Source organism: Lutra lutra, chromosome 4 (assembly GCF_902655055.1).
Source record: "Lutra lutra chromosome 4, mLutLut1.2, whole genome shotgun sequence".
Classification (NCBI taxonomy): Eukaryota; Metazoa; Chordata; class Mammalia; order Carnivora; family Mustelidae; genus Lutra; species Lutra lutra.
In genome coordinates, this window is record NC_062281.1 from 20,345,995 (window position 1) to 20,363,218 (window position 17,224).

The following is a 17,224-nucleotide window of genomic DNA, read 5'->3' on the forward strand; positions in this document are numbered from 1 at the left end:
CTCTCTTCATATTTGGGAATTAGAGGGATTGGGGCTGCAGAATCTCTATAGATATTTGAGCAGTTATGCTGAATGTTATAAAAAAAAATTTCTTGTATATTATTTAAAACCTTGTACGAGAAACCTAGCATTGTAGGAATCCGTTGGAATCATTTAGATCTGGTTTGAATGTGAATACTCCTCTTACTAGTTATATGACTTTCTTAACTTTGTTAACTTATCTGTGAAAAGTATACTTTTTTTGGTTGTTAGGTTGTTAGTGGGATTGGAGAGAATATATTCGTGTAATGTCTGGCATATAGTAGCGCTCACTAAATAGCAGCCATTATACTTGTTACGCTTTAGTCCTCTATGTTGCTGCCTCATTTCATCTTAGCTTTTCCCATTGTAGCTTGTCCAGTTTCCCTATTCACCCTGTAGCCCCTTAAAGGCTACTGTTTCATGCCCTCCCATAATTGGCATTTGAGTACATCAGTTTTTTTACTCGAGATAGTAAAATCAGTGGACTAGATGCCATCATGTTCCAATGGCCCATCTTTCCCATTTGATTCCCATTTTGGAGGGCCATGTTCTTTCACTCACCAACCTGGTTTTGATTCTCTTTCTGCTCTTTTTTTTTTTTTTTTTTTCTTTTCTTTCTTCCCTGTTTGAGTTCCAGTCTGTATGGAAATTCTTGAATTTGATAGTGAGTCGTTTTACTTTTCTATTAGCAGAATGTCTAATTTTCACTGATAGTGAATCATGAAGAAGATCTGTTCATTCATTAGGACAGTAATGTTTGAAATGAAGATACCTGGAGAGCTTTTGTTTGTATGTAGCTATTTGAGATTCTGTCTCTGAAGTGTAGTATACATAGTAGAAATAAAAGTATAAGTAAGTGTAAGTAGTAGAGATTAAAAAATATGTTCTAAAACCTACCATTCTTAATTCTAATGAAGTTATTATTCTTTATCTTTGCAGGGATTCGTGGAACTGACTATATTTCCCACAGTTGCGAACTTGAACAGAATCAAATTGAACAGCAAACAGTGTAGAATATACCGAGTAAGGATAAATGATTTAGAAGCTGCTTTTATTTATAATGACCCAACCTTGGAAGTCTGTCACAATGAATCAAAACAGTAAGTTGTATACATTAAAAGTTGATATTTCTAACAGCTTTATTTTCCCGATATTATTGGAGTAATTTTTTTTGATAGATTTTTCTTAGATGATTATTAGACTTCAAATCGCAATATTTTTCCTAATTATAATTTTTCTTTTACCGCTCTGCCCATTTGGTTCAAGAAATTTTACTAGCTCTGCCCAACAGAGTTGAAAAGTTACTAAGTTTCCTTTCTTCAGACTGGTTTTCAAGAAGTATTATCTGAGAATTCTAAATAAATTTTAACCATTTTCCTACTTTTAATGTTTTTTAAAAATTACTTCATAAATATTAAGTGTGATCTTAGTAGATTAGGTGTTTACTATAATCCCTGGACCAGAGACCACTTTACTTTAGACAGTTTCAGACTATCATATAAAAATATTGTTTTAAATGCCTCTTTGCTTCACTTTACATAAATACTGCATCTACTGAGGTTACTTCTGTTTTTTTATCAGTAAACACGTTGTGATGAGTTTTGTGTCCTACTTTTTACAATTAAGTGCTTTGTCTCCACTTTTCCAAATATGATACGCTTCACTTTCTGTCATTTTTATGGTCAGATTAATATCCCATTTACTTAGTATTCTATAGTTCGCATGTTGTTTCCCAGCTTTCAGCTTTTGTATAATTTCTAGCTTTTGAGATCCTAAGTAATGTTGAGTGAATATTTTGTCCCAGATCAGTTTATTTTCCTTTGAATTATTTCCTTAGGCAAATAGGATTATTTATTATTATTATTATTATTATTTTTTAAAGATTTTATTTATTTTATTTGACAGACAGAGATCACAAGTAGGCAGAGACAGGCAGAGAGAGAGAGGAGGAAGCAGGCTCCCTGCTGAACAGAGAGTCCGATGCGGGGCTCAATCCCAACACCCTGGGATCACGACCTGAGCCGAAGGCAGAGGCTTTAACCCACTGAGCCACCCAGGTGCCCCTGATTATTTATTATTTTTAAGGCACTTAGTATTTTACTTCATTGTGCCCCGTAACATTTGTGTTAAGTACTGTCAACTACATTTGAGGGCATATGTTTTTTCAAAGTTTAGATAGCATTGGATTGTATCATGAGTCTCTGTTTTGGGGTCAGGTGCCAAAACTTCATTATAACTTTTTTTAAGTCAGGATGGTATTTTAATTCCTCTAGATGTACAACATTGCCTTAAAGCAGCAATTCTCTAAATATGATTTCCAGACAAGCAGCATCAACATCACCTGGAAACTTGTTAGAAAAAAAATATGATAATAACAGAAAGGAAGGCAAACCATCAAAGACTCTTAACAATAGGGAACAGACAGAGTTCCTGGAGGGGAGGTGGTAAGGGGATGGAGTAAATGGGTGATAGGTGTTCAGGAGGGCACTTACTATAATGAGCACTGGATGTTATATGCAAGTGATGAATCACTAAATTTTAGTCCTAAAACTAATACTACGCTATATGTTAACTGATAGAACTTAAATAAAATCTTGGAAAAAAAAAAAAAAGAAATGCAGATTCCCATGCATTGGCTTAGATCTACTGAATCAGAAACTGGGGATATAGTCCTACAATTTGTGTTTTAACTAGTGTGCCAGGTGATTAGAAGGGTTGAGAAAAGAGGCTTGTCTTTAGATGTATTTTTGGTTCCAATTATCATTGGTTCAGAATCTTTACAACTCAGGGAAGAGAAAAGGAAATGCTTGTTGGAAAAATTGTTGGAATCTCTGAATTGCTTCTGTAACATCCCATTTCACAGAGATGAGTTGTTGTTGAAATTACATTGCCTTTTCAGCCACACTTGTAGAGCTCATATAAAAACACTTACTAAAAAATCATTTGTATCCTCTTTCCCCCGGGGCGGGGGTGGGTAGAAATGACTTGCCTTTGGGATAGTAAATGTACACCAGTAATGAAAGGAAAAGACAGCTGCAAAAAAGCAGGTAGGGAAGCCATTGCCTTCCTAGAGCCCAGAATAGCTACCCAGTTGGTACTAGAACTCTGTATTTCATGACAGGGTTAGAAGCCTCTCCATCTGCCAGTCACAGAGCAGTGCTTGCACATCTGCTTTACCTGTTGCTCAGGTCTCAGAGAATATAATCAGTGCCAGTCCAATGACAGGAACAGTGGACTCCCCAGCTGTTGAGGAAGCAAGCTTTACTTTTGCCATGTTTGTTTTGAGGTGATCATATCCCCTAAAATTTTTCTCTAGTGGTAGGGGAGATGCTTTATCACTTAGAGCATTATAAGGAAAGAAAAAGAGGTTATAAAGGGAAATCTTTTCAAAAATACACTTTAATCTTTTCAGCTAGAACCAGAGCTCAGTTAGGCATGGTCACTTAGCAAATACTTGCCCTACCCCTGCTTTTCTGCCGAGCGCTAGGATCTCGTTTACTTTTTAAGAGAGAGGACTTTAGTTATTTTTTCCTGGTTTTTATTCTCTGACTCATTTTATAAAGGGTTTGAAATCAGTTGTAGAATTATCTTAGACAACAGTTTTAAAAAGAAGCTAATGAAAGTAGTATGAGCAGTGAAAAGCAAATCGGGTAGTGGGCACACGCTAACAGAAGCTACTGCACGGTGACTGTGGAAGGACTAGACTTGGGTTTGGTACTTCTGGCGCCATACCGAAGAGGGAAATACTGTTGTGATTGATAAGCCACAAGATAGAAGTGTGCCAGGTATTGGAGGAAATTCTGCTTTCCTTAGAAGTTAGATGTGGAAAATCTCTCTTCTGGATTATATTACTTTTAGAGAACTTTGGGAAAGGCCGAGAGTTGAGGTCCTTACTGTGCTCCCTGGATACTTCCGTCACCTTTGTTTCTAAAGTAACTTTCTTTCATAAACCAGTAAAATTTACACTAAAGCTGAAACAGAAATTAAGTGTAGCAGTTTTGAAATTAAAAATTAGATTCTGTGATAACATTTGATCTTTACTACCAGAATGAGTTTAAATGTATTTAAAACAAGATTACCCTAACAGTCAAAGTAATATACTGCTTCGTCACATTTCTTCTTATTTGTTTTAAAGTTAAGGCGCCAGGCCCTTCTATTTTTAATGGAAAGTGTGTGCTTACCTTGGTTGAGATTCAGTATCTTTTTACTGCAGGGAGAATGTAAGGAAGGGAAACATTATTAGATAACAGACTAAAAGACATTGCTGTGTCTATACTTTTGCCTGTTTTACCTAACTGTTAGCTGAGTTGTTAAATGACCAGATGCAATTAAAAACCCTGTTAGTTACGTTACATGGATGGGACGCATGCTCGCTCAGTCTCTCTCTCACCCTTTTTTTGGGGGGGCTGATTGTCTGCCAGTAAAATAATTGCAGCAGTTTCTCTAAGTATATTTTATATTTGAATCTTATATATTGTTGCTAAATTATAGTTTGTCCTGTAGGAGTTATGGCTTTTTGGTTCTCTTTTTTTTCCTTTTTTTTTTTTTTTTTTCTTGCTGTACTTTTTTTTTTTTCTTAGAATGAAATAAATGTAGATTTTGCCAGAGAAGCTGTTTCTGTGGATAGCCTACAGCGGCTGACATCCTTTTACTTTGTTTCTTTTCCTTCCCTAGATAGGCTTTGTGACTTTGAGAAGATCTTATTTATTTATTTATTTATTTAAAAGATTTTATTTATTTATTTGACAGAGAGAGATCACAAGTAGAGAGGCAGGCAGAGAGAGAGGGGGAAGCAGGCTCCCTGCTGAGCAGAGAGAACCCGATGCAGGGCTCGGACCCAGGACCCTGAGACCATGACCTGAGCCGAAGGCAGAGGCTTTGACCCACTGAGCCACCCAGGTGCCCCAGAGAAGATCTTTTTTATTTTGCTTGAAAAGCTTCAGTCTTCCAGAATTCCAAGCATCAGTTTAATTCCTGTCTCCTATGTTCATTTTCACTCAGGAATGATAGTAGAAATGACCAATCTTGAGATAGAAATGAAGTAGCTGTTGAGTGATTAGAATGATTATTTTTAGAGTAATTGGAGTTGATTTTTTTAAATTGATGTTTAATTTTATTTTTTGCTACTTTTTAAAAAAAGATTTTGTGGATCCTTTATTTTAATACAGACTTCTACTATAAAGGTTTTAAACGTTATTTTACTAATACATGGTAGAAGTAGGTGATTCCCTCACTGATTATGGTTAAGTAAGTTTTATATGAAGATAGTTTTATATTTTAACTCAGCCAGGGTGCCTCACTGCCAGTTATTTTACTAGTATCAATTGGGATTAAGTTATGGTGGTTGGAGTAACATTGAAGTTGACTTAGTCAAAACATCAACAGGAATTTTTCCTATACTGTTTCACCTTCTGCTTGAATGCTTCTAGCTCTGGGGAGCTCACTCTATTTTAAAGCACCCCTTCCATTATTTCTGAATGCTAGAAAATTCATTATTATATCAAACTACAGTTTGTTTTGCTATGATATTCACAAAATTATCCATTTAAATATTGTTTTATCCTAATTAAATATTGTTTTCCCCTTTCTAGTCTACATGATCGAAATACTTTCAACCCTTCCTCATCTAAAACTCTTTCCAAATTTATTACCATTCTCACCCTTTGAATATACTCTGATTTGTCATTATTTTTTCTTAAATGTGATAGCCCTGAAACTAGATATAGTTTCCTATTTGGATTAAATGATAGATGCATAGCTCTAGAGTAATTTTGACCTTATGTGTATTCATTATTCTATAGTTTGAAATACATTAGCCTTTCACAAATGGCTACTTTTGTTTTGTTTTGTTTTGATTTTTTTCTTCCAAAATTTTTTTTTAAAGATTTTATTTTTTTCATATCACAGAGAGATCACAAGTAGGCAGGCAGAGAGAGAGGGGGAAGCAGGCTCCATGCTGAGCAGAGAGCCCATATGGCACTCCTATCAGAGGACTCTGAGATCATGACCTGAGCCGAAGGCAGAGGCTTATTAACCCTGAGCCACCCAGGCACTCCTTTCCAAAAATTTATTTTAATTTCTAGTTAGTTAACATATAGTGTAATATTGGTTTCAAGAGTAGCATTTAAGTTTTTTTTTTTTTTTTAAAGATTTTATTTATTTATTTGTCAGAGAGAGGGAGAGAGAGCGAGCACAGGCAGACAGAATGGCAGGCAGAGGCAGAGGGAGAAGCAGGCTCCCTGACGAGCAAGGAGCCCGATGTGGGACTCGATCCCAGGACGCTGGGATCATGACCTGAGCCGAAGGCAGCTGCTTAACCAACTGAGCCACCCAGGTGTCCCAAGAGTAGCATTTAGTGATTTATCACTTGCATGGAACACCCAGTGCTTATCTTAAGTGCCTTCCTTACTACCCATCACCCATCCAGCCCATCCCCCACACACCTCCCTCCATCAACCCTTAGTTTGTTTTCTATTGTTAAGTGTCCCTCTTATTGTTAAGTGCTTCCCTCTTTTTCCCTCTTTGTTTTCCTCTTACCGTATATTCATTTGTTTTGTTTCCTAAGTTCTACATATGAGTGAAATCATATGGTATTTTTCTTTCTCTGACTGACTGACTTTGCTTAGCATAATACACTCTAGTTCTATCCATGTTGTTGCAAATGACAAGATTTTATTCTTTTTCTTTGTATATATATATCACATCCTTATCCATTCATCATCAGTCATTAGACACTTGGGCTCTTTCCATAATTTGGCTGTTGTTGATAATGCTGCTAGAAGTATTGGGGTGCGTGTACCCTTTGAATCTCGTGCAATTACTGGGTCATAGGGTAGCTATATTTTTAACTTCTTGAGGCACCTCTGTATTGTTTTCCAGAGTGGCTGCACCAGTTTGCATTCCCACCAACAGTGTAGGAGGGTTCCCCTTTCTCCACATCCTCACCAACATTTGTTGTTTTCTGTGTTGTTAATTTTAGACAAATGGCTATTTGGAGTAGTTCATTAAGTTTGAATTTGAGGGAAATCCCCTAGATTGATTGATTGATTGATTGATTTTTTTTTTGTATAAAAACCTGTCAGGTACAGTTTTCTCCAAGCAACCTTATTTCACAGTATCATATCAAATGTTGTTTTGATTATTTCTAAAAAGTCATCTTTATTGATTTGGAATACCCAAATATCAATATGGTCTCTGTTTCAGAAAATGGGTTTTCCTGCTGGCTGGCTTATTTACTTATTTTCTCTGTGTGGAAACTGTCAAAACCAAAGACAGAAGGGAAACCAAAACTTGGATGTAGAGTAACTAGAACTTTCAAACACTGCTAATAGAAATGTAAATTGAGTTTGAATAGATGCATACCTTATCAGTAGGTCTTACTCTTAGGTATATACCCAATAGAAACATGTGCTCACCACCATAGAACATATGTTCACCAAAAAATGTGTACAAAAATGTTCACAGCAGCATTTATAATAGTCAAACTGGAAATTACCTGAAGACTGACCAGTGGTGGAAGGTAGATTGTGGTATGTTCTCACACCACTGGAATTCTAAACAGTAACAGGAATGAATGACCACCAGCTATATGCTGTAGTATGTCTGGATCTCGCAGACTTGACATTGGGTAAAAGAAGTCCGACACAGGAGAAAGTCTATTAAGTTGTTAATCTATCACCTTAGATGTCAGAATAATGGGTAACCCGTAGTAGTAGGAAGTGGGGCTTGGTTAGTGATTACAGGAGGGCTTCTGAGAGGCTGGTAAAGTTCTGTTCTTGCTCTGTATTCTGGCTGCTTTTGTTCTGTGAAAATTTATTTAGCTGTATATTTAGACTATGTGTGCTTTTCTGATACGTATTGCACTTCCATGAGTTTTTTTTATTTAAATAGAGAAGTTTACAAATAACTGAATCTTAAGTTTTGTAAAATATGCACTTATAGTTTTGTTTTTTTTTTTTTTTTTTTTTTTTTTTTAAAGATTTTATTTATTTATTTGACAGAGAGAGATCACAAGTAGACGGAGAGGCAGGCAGAGAGAGAGAGGGAAGCAGGCTTCTTGCTGAGCAGAGAGCCCGATGTGGGACTCGATCCCAGGACCCTGAGATCATGACCTGAGCCGAAGGCAGCAGCTTAACCCACTGAGCCACCCAGGCGCCCTGCACTTATAGTTTAAAGAAGTATATGCTATTGACAAAGAATTACCAGATTATTTTAATATGAATGTTTATAATAGGTTCTTGGAGAAAATTCTTTTGATTAACCTAGTTTACTAGTTTTTCAGTATCTCCTACAACATTACTTGTCTCTTTAAGCATTGTCTCCTTGAGGGGATGAGGGTTGGGAGCTGGAGTTTGGGGATGGTCGTGGTTACAGGGCAAGGACATATTAATATTTTGCAGTCACTATTATTCTGAAAATTGAAAACACTTATTATAATTCTGCCTTGTGATTTTTGGCTTTAGTGAGGTTATTATGAAAAGAAACATATTTGATTCATATTATGAAAGGAAACACTGAAATCCAAACCATGAGAAGATTGTTCCTCATAACTAACTTTCCAATAGATTCTGCTTAAAATGACTCACCATTTTATTTGGACCACTTTACCTTTTCTCAGGAAATGAGGAGATTGAGTGAGAATAATTTCCCATAAAAAAACTGAGTGGTCTAATATGTTTAAATTTGGCTCTTTATGTAATGATTGTTTTTTATTTTTGAATTTCACAGATAACTGGGGGGAAATTACAGGTTTCTTCCACTGTCTTTCATATTTCATGTTTCTGAAATTCTATTGAAAAGAAATTGCAATCTCTGATATACAAAGTAGCCTTTAAAATTAGATGGTATGTTAACTAAGTGCTGGCAAGAATGTGAAGCAGCTGGCACTTTTATATATTGATGGTGGGAATATGGAATGATATAGCCATTCTGGAAAACAGTTTGGCATATTCTTACAAAGCTAAACATATTTTACCATCTGACTCAGCAGTTCTGCTCTTGTGTATTTGTACTACAAAAATGAAAATTAAAATCACATTTAAAACAATATACAGTTGTTTGTAGCAGTTCTATTTGTGATAGCCAAAAGCTAGAAACAACCCACATGTTCTTCAGTGGCTGAATGAATGAACAATAATCAGTGGTCCAGTCTATACTGTGAAATACTGTTCAGTATAGGAAGAAACAAACTTATTGATACATGTAATGCTTGAGGTGAATTTCAAAGACATACCGATTGAGACAAGCCAGCCTCACAAGGTTGCTTTCTGTATGACTCCCATTTAACTGACACAAGGCATAGCGCAAGGTACTCTTTGGGATGCTGGACCTATTCTATATCCTGATTGTGGTAGTGGTTACACATGTATAAGAATTTACAGAATTATATACCAAAGGAAAAAGAGTTGTTTTTGCTGTATGATATTTTAAAAAAATAGATGGTATGTGAAAACACAGATTTATTCATTTTATTGTGATCCTATAGTTTCTACACATTTTACATTTATTTTATATTTTACATTTATTTTACACATTTCACACATTACACATTTATCTGACAGGAAGAAATAGTTAAAATTATTACTGTTTTTTTGAAGATCGAGCAAGGGCACAAGTGGGGGGAGCCGCAGGGAGAAGAAGAAGCAGGCTCCCCACTGAGCAAGGATCCTGATATAGGACTCAATCCCAGGATCCTGGGATCATGACCTGAGCGAAAGGCAGACGATTAACCAACTGAGCCACCCAGGTGTCCCGGAATAGTTAAAATTATTGAGAAGTCTGATTAAGTGCTTCCAAAACGTTATGTTGTGTAGTTGTTAAAGTGTAGTAGTTAGTTAGTACATCCTTCCTAGATAATAGAGGATGAAAATGGGAGAGGAATGGCCTCTGTCAGTTTCAGAGTTTATAACTTTAATTTTTTTTAATGGCTTTTCCCATTTAATTTTTCCTGTAATCACTCTGTGTAGTCTATAAATCTTGCCTTTTAACTAGTTAAAATTTTATTAAGCTAGTGAAATGTAACTAACTTTACTTTCTGGATTCATCTAGTGGCCAAATGATAAGCCTAAAGGTGCACAACAAGAATATGGCTCATGGGGTTGTCTTTCATCTCATTTTCTTGTTACATCGTTCCTTGTCTTTTTTCTTTTATCCATTTTGTCCGTATTCCTTTAACCGATTTCAGTGAGAAAATGTAATAGGTGTATAGATGGTCCCCAGCTTAGGACGGTTTGACTTAAAGATTTTTCAACTTTATGATAGTACAGAGGTGGTGATACGCAGTTAGTAGAAACCATACTTTGAATTTTGATTACTTTCCTAGGTTAGCAGTATGTGGTACCTGTGTTTTTGCTGTGCGGTGAGCCATAGCTCCCAGCCAGCCATGTGACCACAAGGCTAAGCAATCTATATACTTAGAACCATTCTTTATCCATACAGCCGCTCTGTTTTTCACTTTCAATATATTATCCAATAAATTACCTGAGATGTTCAACACTTCATTAAAAGATAGGCTTTGTGTTAGATGATTTGGCCCAGTGGTAGGTTAATGAAAGTGTACTGAACACGTTTGTGGTAAGCTAGGCTAAGCTTTGATATTTTGGTAGGTTAGGTGTATTAAATGTATTTCAACTTAGAATATTTTCAATTTATGATGGTTTTATTAGGACATAAACCCGTTGTAAATGGAAGGAGATCTCTATGGGTGTGTATTTATATGTGTGTGTGTGTGTGTGTGTGTGTGTATTTAGTGAATTACACACATACATATATTGTTTTTAGTGAAATAAAATTAGAAAATTGGATGGGAACAGTGTTTTAATATTTCCATAAGACTTCTCTATGTTGTTTTCATCTAATGGGAAATAAAGCCAAATAACTATTGAACAAATATTGATAGAGTAGCCCCCTTGCATATAGGAGATAAAACAGTGAAGCAGCCAAAAGTTTCCCTCCTTCTTTAAGCTTATATTGTCAGGCACTGGTGGGTGATGGTAAGAAGTGTTATACTTTGAGGACTTGATACTCATCCTAACCTATTTTAAACATCTTAATTTCTTAATTTCTGTCAGATCATAGAGCTTGTGAATCCATTGAAATTTTTGCCAGCATGATCAAGAATATTTATTCATTAATTATTAATAATAATTCTACATTATTCTTTTCACTTCTCTCAGGAAGGTATAGTGGCTTTGGCATTCCAAAATTAATGAAGGATGTGATAATCATAATAATACCATAGCATTGGCAAGTAGATGAAATATGACATTTATTATTTAATAGGTTTTGTCATGATGGGTTGAGTAATAGTTACTTGGCTAAAAAATATTCTCATAGGTTACATAAAATGACACAATACTTAACAAATGCTATCAAATATTTAAGAAAATAGTTGGTGAGATGTTTGGCTTATTAGTAAAACAGGCTCTTTTTTTGTCTCTTCCAGGAGAAATCTGAATTATTTTTCCAATGCTTATGCAGCCGCGGTTAGTGCTGTGGATCCCGATGCAGGAAATGGAGAACTTTGCATTAAGGTTCCATCAGAGTTATGGAAACACGTTGATGGTAAAATACCAAAAATATATTGACTGGACAGTAGAATCATGTTAGGCTCAGTGACCTGAAACGTCTATGAAAATTAATGATGTCATAATTGTAGGTTAATAAGTTGAAACATACAGAAGTTGGAAGCTCTTTTTTTTTTCTTAAGGATCACTGGTTGACAGGAAAGTAGCAATTAAGGACTGTGACAAAACCCCATTCACTGTTGTTTTTAAAGTGAAAATTATTTTAAAAAATTGGATGGTTGGGACAATTTGCCAAGAGTTGAGAACCCATGCAGTGTCAAAGTGGTTTAGAGTTACAGCATGTCATAGCAGGAAGAATCCTAAAAAACCACCTGGTTCAGTTCCTTCCTTTTACAGAAGAGTAATCTGAAGTCCAGACAGTAAGTGACCTATTGAAGGTTACTAATTAGAAGTTGAATCAGTGCTAGAACATAGGGTTCTCTGTTCTGCACTTTTGAGCACACTCTGTCTTATTATTTCTAAACCTTCATTTTCTCTTGTATAAAATCACAGCCGTTATAATTACTATATATAACTCACCTACCTTTATTTAGCCTATAACCAAGATAAAGAAGTAAAAAAACTTTTTGTTTTGCTTTTGCTTTTTTTTTTTTTTAATAGTTGGTGTGTTTGGGGGGGGCATTTTTCTTAAGGGGAGTTGCCCAATTTAGGGGACAGTCATAGAAGGCTATAATTTCATGTTCAGGGATTGGAAATAGTCCATATGGTTGTAGGGTTTTCAGGGAAATTATAAGAAACGCCTTTTAATCTTACGAAAGCAACATGTATTTGTTATGTAGAAATCAAAGGTAACATAATAAATAATCCATTATGTAAATCCTCAGGTAGCTTTTCCCACTCATCCTTTACTCCTATTCCCCGAAGTCAACTAACAATCTGGGAGGCTTTTTAAGTCCTTATTTTCCAAGTTTTGCATTGAATCTAGTTTTGAACTGTTTTCTTGAAGCAGTATAACATTGTCAGAAATGTTGGGAGGAGGGTATGGCATGACCTGAGCCATATTTTGGGAGAACACAGCTAGCAGTGAGTGGAATTGAGTGGAAGGAAGGACATCAATGGAGGCAGGCTGTTGAGTTAGTATAGGTGGAGAGAAGGTGAGAGCCTAAACGAGGGTAAGTAGTGTAGTTTTTTCATTTAAAATTGAGCTTTGATTCCCACTTTATGTTTAGTGTAAGGCTTTGCCCTTATTATATAGACCACTGTTACTTAATTATGTATTTATATATCAATGTATATATATATTTATTTGTTGCAGAATTAAAGGTCCTAAAGATACACATCAATTTTTCTTTGGATCAGCCAAAAGGAGGTCTTCATTTTGTGGTACCCAGTGTTGAGGGAAGTATGGCAGAGAGAGGTGCTCATGTTTTCTCTTGTGGGTATCAAAATTCCACAAGGTAGATTATTCTTATATATTTCAGTTAATTTCATTTTCCAGTTGCATTTTTTTCTGTGTATGTGCAATACATGTGTTTTGTGTAAAATGAGAAGTGTGAGCTTGATCCTCAAATTTACCTCTTCTGAATCTTGTTCCACTAGTCATTCATTTTTAGTCCTGTCTTACATTTTCTCTTTCCCTCTCAAAATGAGGCTTCTAAAATCACTTCAATTTTTTATTTTTTAACTTTATACTGACGTAAAATAGCATACAGAAAATTACACAAATTGTAAGTAAAAAAATTTCACAAGTGAACAAACCTATGTAATCTCACATCAAGAAAAAGAACATTACCAGCGTTGTAGAATCGTCCCTCCTACCTATTTCCATTCATTACTTGCTCACCTAATGTCCTTCTGCCCAAGGTTAACAATTGTTTTTATTTCTAAAATACCACAGCTTAATTATCTGTTTTTGAACTTTATATAGATGGAAGTTATGCATTATGCTCTTTATATCTGGGTTTTTTTCAACACAATGGTAGTGAGATTTACCTTCATTGTTACGTGTACTTATAGTTCATTCCCAGAGCTCAATAGCTCACTGTATGTTATTGAAATATTATAGTATGCATAGTCTCTTCAGATTTTTAGTAATCCTCAGATTATTAACTCCTTCAAGCCAAGGATGATGTCTTATACTTCTTTGTGTTGCAATATTAGGTACAGACCCTGACAGTAAAACCTGACCTTGATAGAAAGTGGTATAGAAATTTAATGTCTGGCTTTACTAACACCATTTGAATTAATACAGTGCATCGTGTTCTGCAAAAACAGTTTTCTAACTTATGGATCAGATTCTGAATATTGTGTTTTTTAGACTTTATTATAAGCTTTTTTAGTTTCCAGAAATGAATACTACATAAAAACTATTGTGAATATGCAAGTGAAAATAATTTTTAATTTAAAGATTCAAAGCTAAGAACTCCTTATCTCTTTTTTAAGCGTTTGAACTGGCAGTATCATATGATATATTTTCTTGATATTGTCAAATAATATTTGGCGAAAAGTTTCTGTCTTTAATCAGATTCTTTCAAGTTACACAGTAAAAAGCTTCAGTAGGCAAATAGCTGAAGGCCGTTTTGCACCTATTCTATAAATGTTAGAATAACTTATATGTGGGGGGAAATGATGTAAGTTATACTTTCACTATTTTTTTATGCTATTGATATTTTTTCTAGATTTTGGTTCCCATGTGTTGATTCATACTCTGAATTATGTACATGGAAATTAGAATTTACAGTAGATGCCGCAATGGTGGCTGTTTCCAATGGAGATTTGGTGGAGACGGTTTATACGCATGATATGAGGAAGAAGACCTTCCATTACATGCTTACCATTCCAACAGCTGCATCAAATATCTCTTTGGCCATTGGACCTTTTGAAATACTTGTAGATCCATATATGCATGAGGTAAGTCATAGCTTCTTGTTCCTTTCTCCTCCCAGCCTTTCACCCTGATAAAGGGAAGGATATAATGAAATACTGAGTTTTTTCCCAACTCTTCTTTCTAATTATCCAGAATATTACTAGAGAGAAAAAGGATTCCTTATCTGATATATTAACTGATGTGAATTCTTGAATGAATTCCTTTTAAAATGTTGGTATATTGAAGTTTTAGATTTTCTTTCAACAAGTGTACCTTGATTAGAATAGGAGTTGATTTATGTAACTAGTTTGTATTAGTGTCACCTTTTTGTTTGGCGTATGTTTATGAATGTTATGGTCCCATCTCTGGAATCTGAAATATTGCAATTTCAAAATTAAAGAACAAGATTTGTTCTCACTTAAGCAGCTACAGAGGAAGAAAGATAAGGCTGAAGCTGAGTTTAGAATTCTGTTCAGCACACTCATGAAGGCTTCTTGCAGTTTTTTTCCATCCCATATCTTGCTACAAATGGTATATTAATTGGCAGACCAATTAGCCCTTTTAGGCCTCCCTAAGGATGAGACTTCTGGTGTTCACGAAGTGATGTATTGGTTATTGACCCTCTCTACTTCTGTGCCTGTTTAAAGTAACATTTGAATGAATCTCTTTTTATTTACTCTTGGTCCCTAACATTTTCAATTTTAGATTTTTATTTCTTAGTATAAAGCTAAGATACACAACGACTATATGTCTCAATAGTATTTCTTTCTGTTATGCTAGCAGGATGGAGGGCAGTTAGGTTTAGACTGTCAGTAAGCTCCTCAGTATGTTCTTATATTTGCTTTCCTGAAATTCACAAGATTTATAAAGTCACTTGTGGAAAATATTCAGGATATTTTATGAATGGTTTTGCTTTTACTGGCTTGACAGTGACTCTTAAAAGTATATTCGCTGATAAGATTGGCAGAGAATTTTATTATCTTTGGTAAATGGTTAGCTGTAAAATCAATATTTGGTTAGTACCTACTTTGTGTTTTGGAAGAATTTTTTTCCCACTCCCAGGCCATTGGATAGGAGAAAGGTAAATGATCGTTAAGAAGTATTTTTCTTGAATACTTAGAGCCCACTTAGTCTTTCTCTGTCTCAAATAAATAGTTTTTACTGCATTATCAGATTTGCTGTCACGTGGGTCTTTCTAAAAGAGAATCTTTTTTTGATGAATAGTATTTTGGGTTTTGTTCTTGTACCAAGAGGAGTGCTAATTATAATGCACTTTGGGCCCTTGACCATTAATCGTACATAGATCCTCATCACTCATGTATGTTAGTGTCTAATCTGTTCTAACACTGTTAGAAGAATAATTTTTAATCACGTTAAAAACTTTCCTTGCCTCCACAATCCTGCAGCAATCAGAATTCTTTAGTATGGCTTTCAGGATCTTGTAGAATTTGGCCCTGATTTTCCTTCCTAGCTTTTTTCTCCGTTACTTTCCTGTTTGTTTATTATATTTGATATAGGTACTTAGATTTTCCTAACCATACCATATTTTTTTCTATCTTTGACTTTGTTTGAGAATGTCCTCTTGACCTCTTCATTCCTATCAAACTTTTGTCCAGTTCAAAAAGATTAGCTCAGATTTAATCTCTAGCATGAAACCTTAGTAGGTCATTCTAAACAGAGTGATCTGTTGTTGATGCCATTTATTTGGCACAGAATCATGATATGGGGTGAGAGGATATGTTACACTTGAGTGGCTGTGTCCAAGGTGGACCTGTTCACTAGGTGAGATATTTATGAATCGAAATTGGATTTGTAATAAGCCTCGGAAATTTAAATCTTTCTTCTTTTGTATGCTTATTATGCAGAGGGCATTTAAATTTTGAACCAAAGTTGTATTTTCAGTGTATCTAAGCATTTCACAGACTTCTAATTCATCATGAATTTAATTTCTGAGTACAGTGAATATTTTATAAACATAATCAGTAAAAGTAATCACTGATTTCACACTAGCATTTTCCCTCATTGCCATGAGTTTGTGAAAAGGATTTATATGAATGAAGTTTTCCTTATAATTGGGACGTTTAGGAAATTTAAAATACTAAAGGTAACATTGTCTTTTAATGAACTTTCCTGCTTTTTATTTTCAGGTTACTCATTTTTGTTTACCTCAACTTCTTCCATTGCTTAAACATACTACATCATATCTTCATGAAGTTTTTGAATTTTATGAAGAAATTCTTACATGTCGATACCCATACTCCTGTTTTAAGACTGTATTCATTGATGAGGCTTATGTTGAAGTGGCTGCTTATGCTTCCATGAGCATTTTTAGGTTGGTATTTAAGATTTACAATGCCCAAAAGAGGGTAATGTTATGAAGACAGGTTATTTTGTGATCAATTTTAATATATGTTTCAAACATTTTTCCTTTCATTTAAATAGGATTCATTTTGTAGAAAATCTAATGCTTTTAAAATTCAAAATGTAGAAAAGCATAAAAAAGAAAATTTCCAAGTGACCCAAAACACTTCTGTTATCCAGATGTAACTGATAGTGATGTTTTACAGATTTTTTTTTAATCTCTTCTTATGCATTTTAAAAAATCATATAAGTTATATAGCTTATATAAATGTCTAATGGGCTTTTTTTCCTAGCATCATTTAAAAATTTACTGATGTCAGAAATTTCTTTGCAAATTATAAAAGAGAGAAAACTTCATTTGTTTTCTTTCTTTTTCTTTCTTTTTTTTTTTTTTTAAAGATTTTATTTATTTATTTGACAGAGAGAGAACACAAGCAGGGGGAGTGGGAGA

At 34.8% G+C, this 17,224-nt stretch overlaps 1 protein-coding gene across 5 annotated transcripts in view; it reads left to right on the forward strand.

Annotated features, from left to right (window-relative positions):
* TAF2 (TATA-box binding protein associated factor 2) overlaps positions 1–17,224 on the forward strand; it is a 99,458-nt gene that overhangs the window by 8,801 nt on the left and 73,433 nt on the right. For 3 of the 5 annotated variants that reach the window (XM_047726054.1, XM_047726056.1, XM_047726055.1), the window contains exons 3-7: positions 961–1,121; positions 11,465–11,583; positions 12,862–13,003; positions 14,225–14,456; positions 16,560–16,744. In XM_047726054.1, coding sequence (XP_047582010.1) covers positions 961–1,121; positions 11,465–11,583; positions 12,862–13,003; positions 14,225–14,456; positions 16,560–16,744 — 839 coding nt within the window. Of the gene's footprint in view, positions 1–960; positions 1,122–11,464; positions 11,584–12,861; positions 13,004–14,224; positions 14,457–16,559; positions 16,745–17,224 lie in introns of those variants that run through there. The other 2 variants (XM_047726057.1, XM_047726058.1) reach the window with 2 other exon arrangements.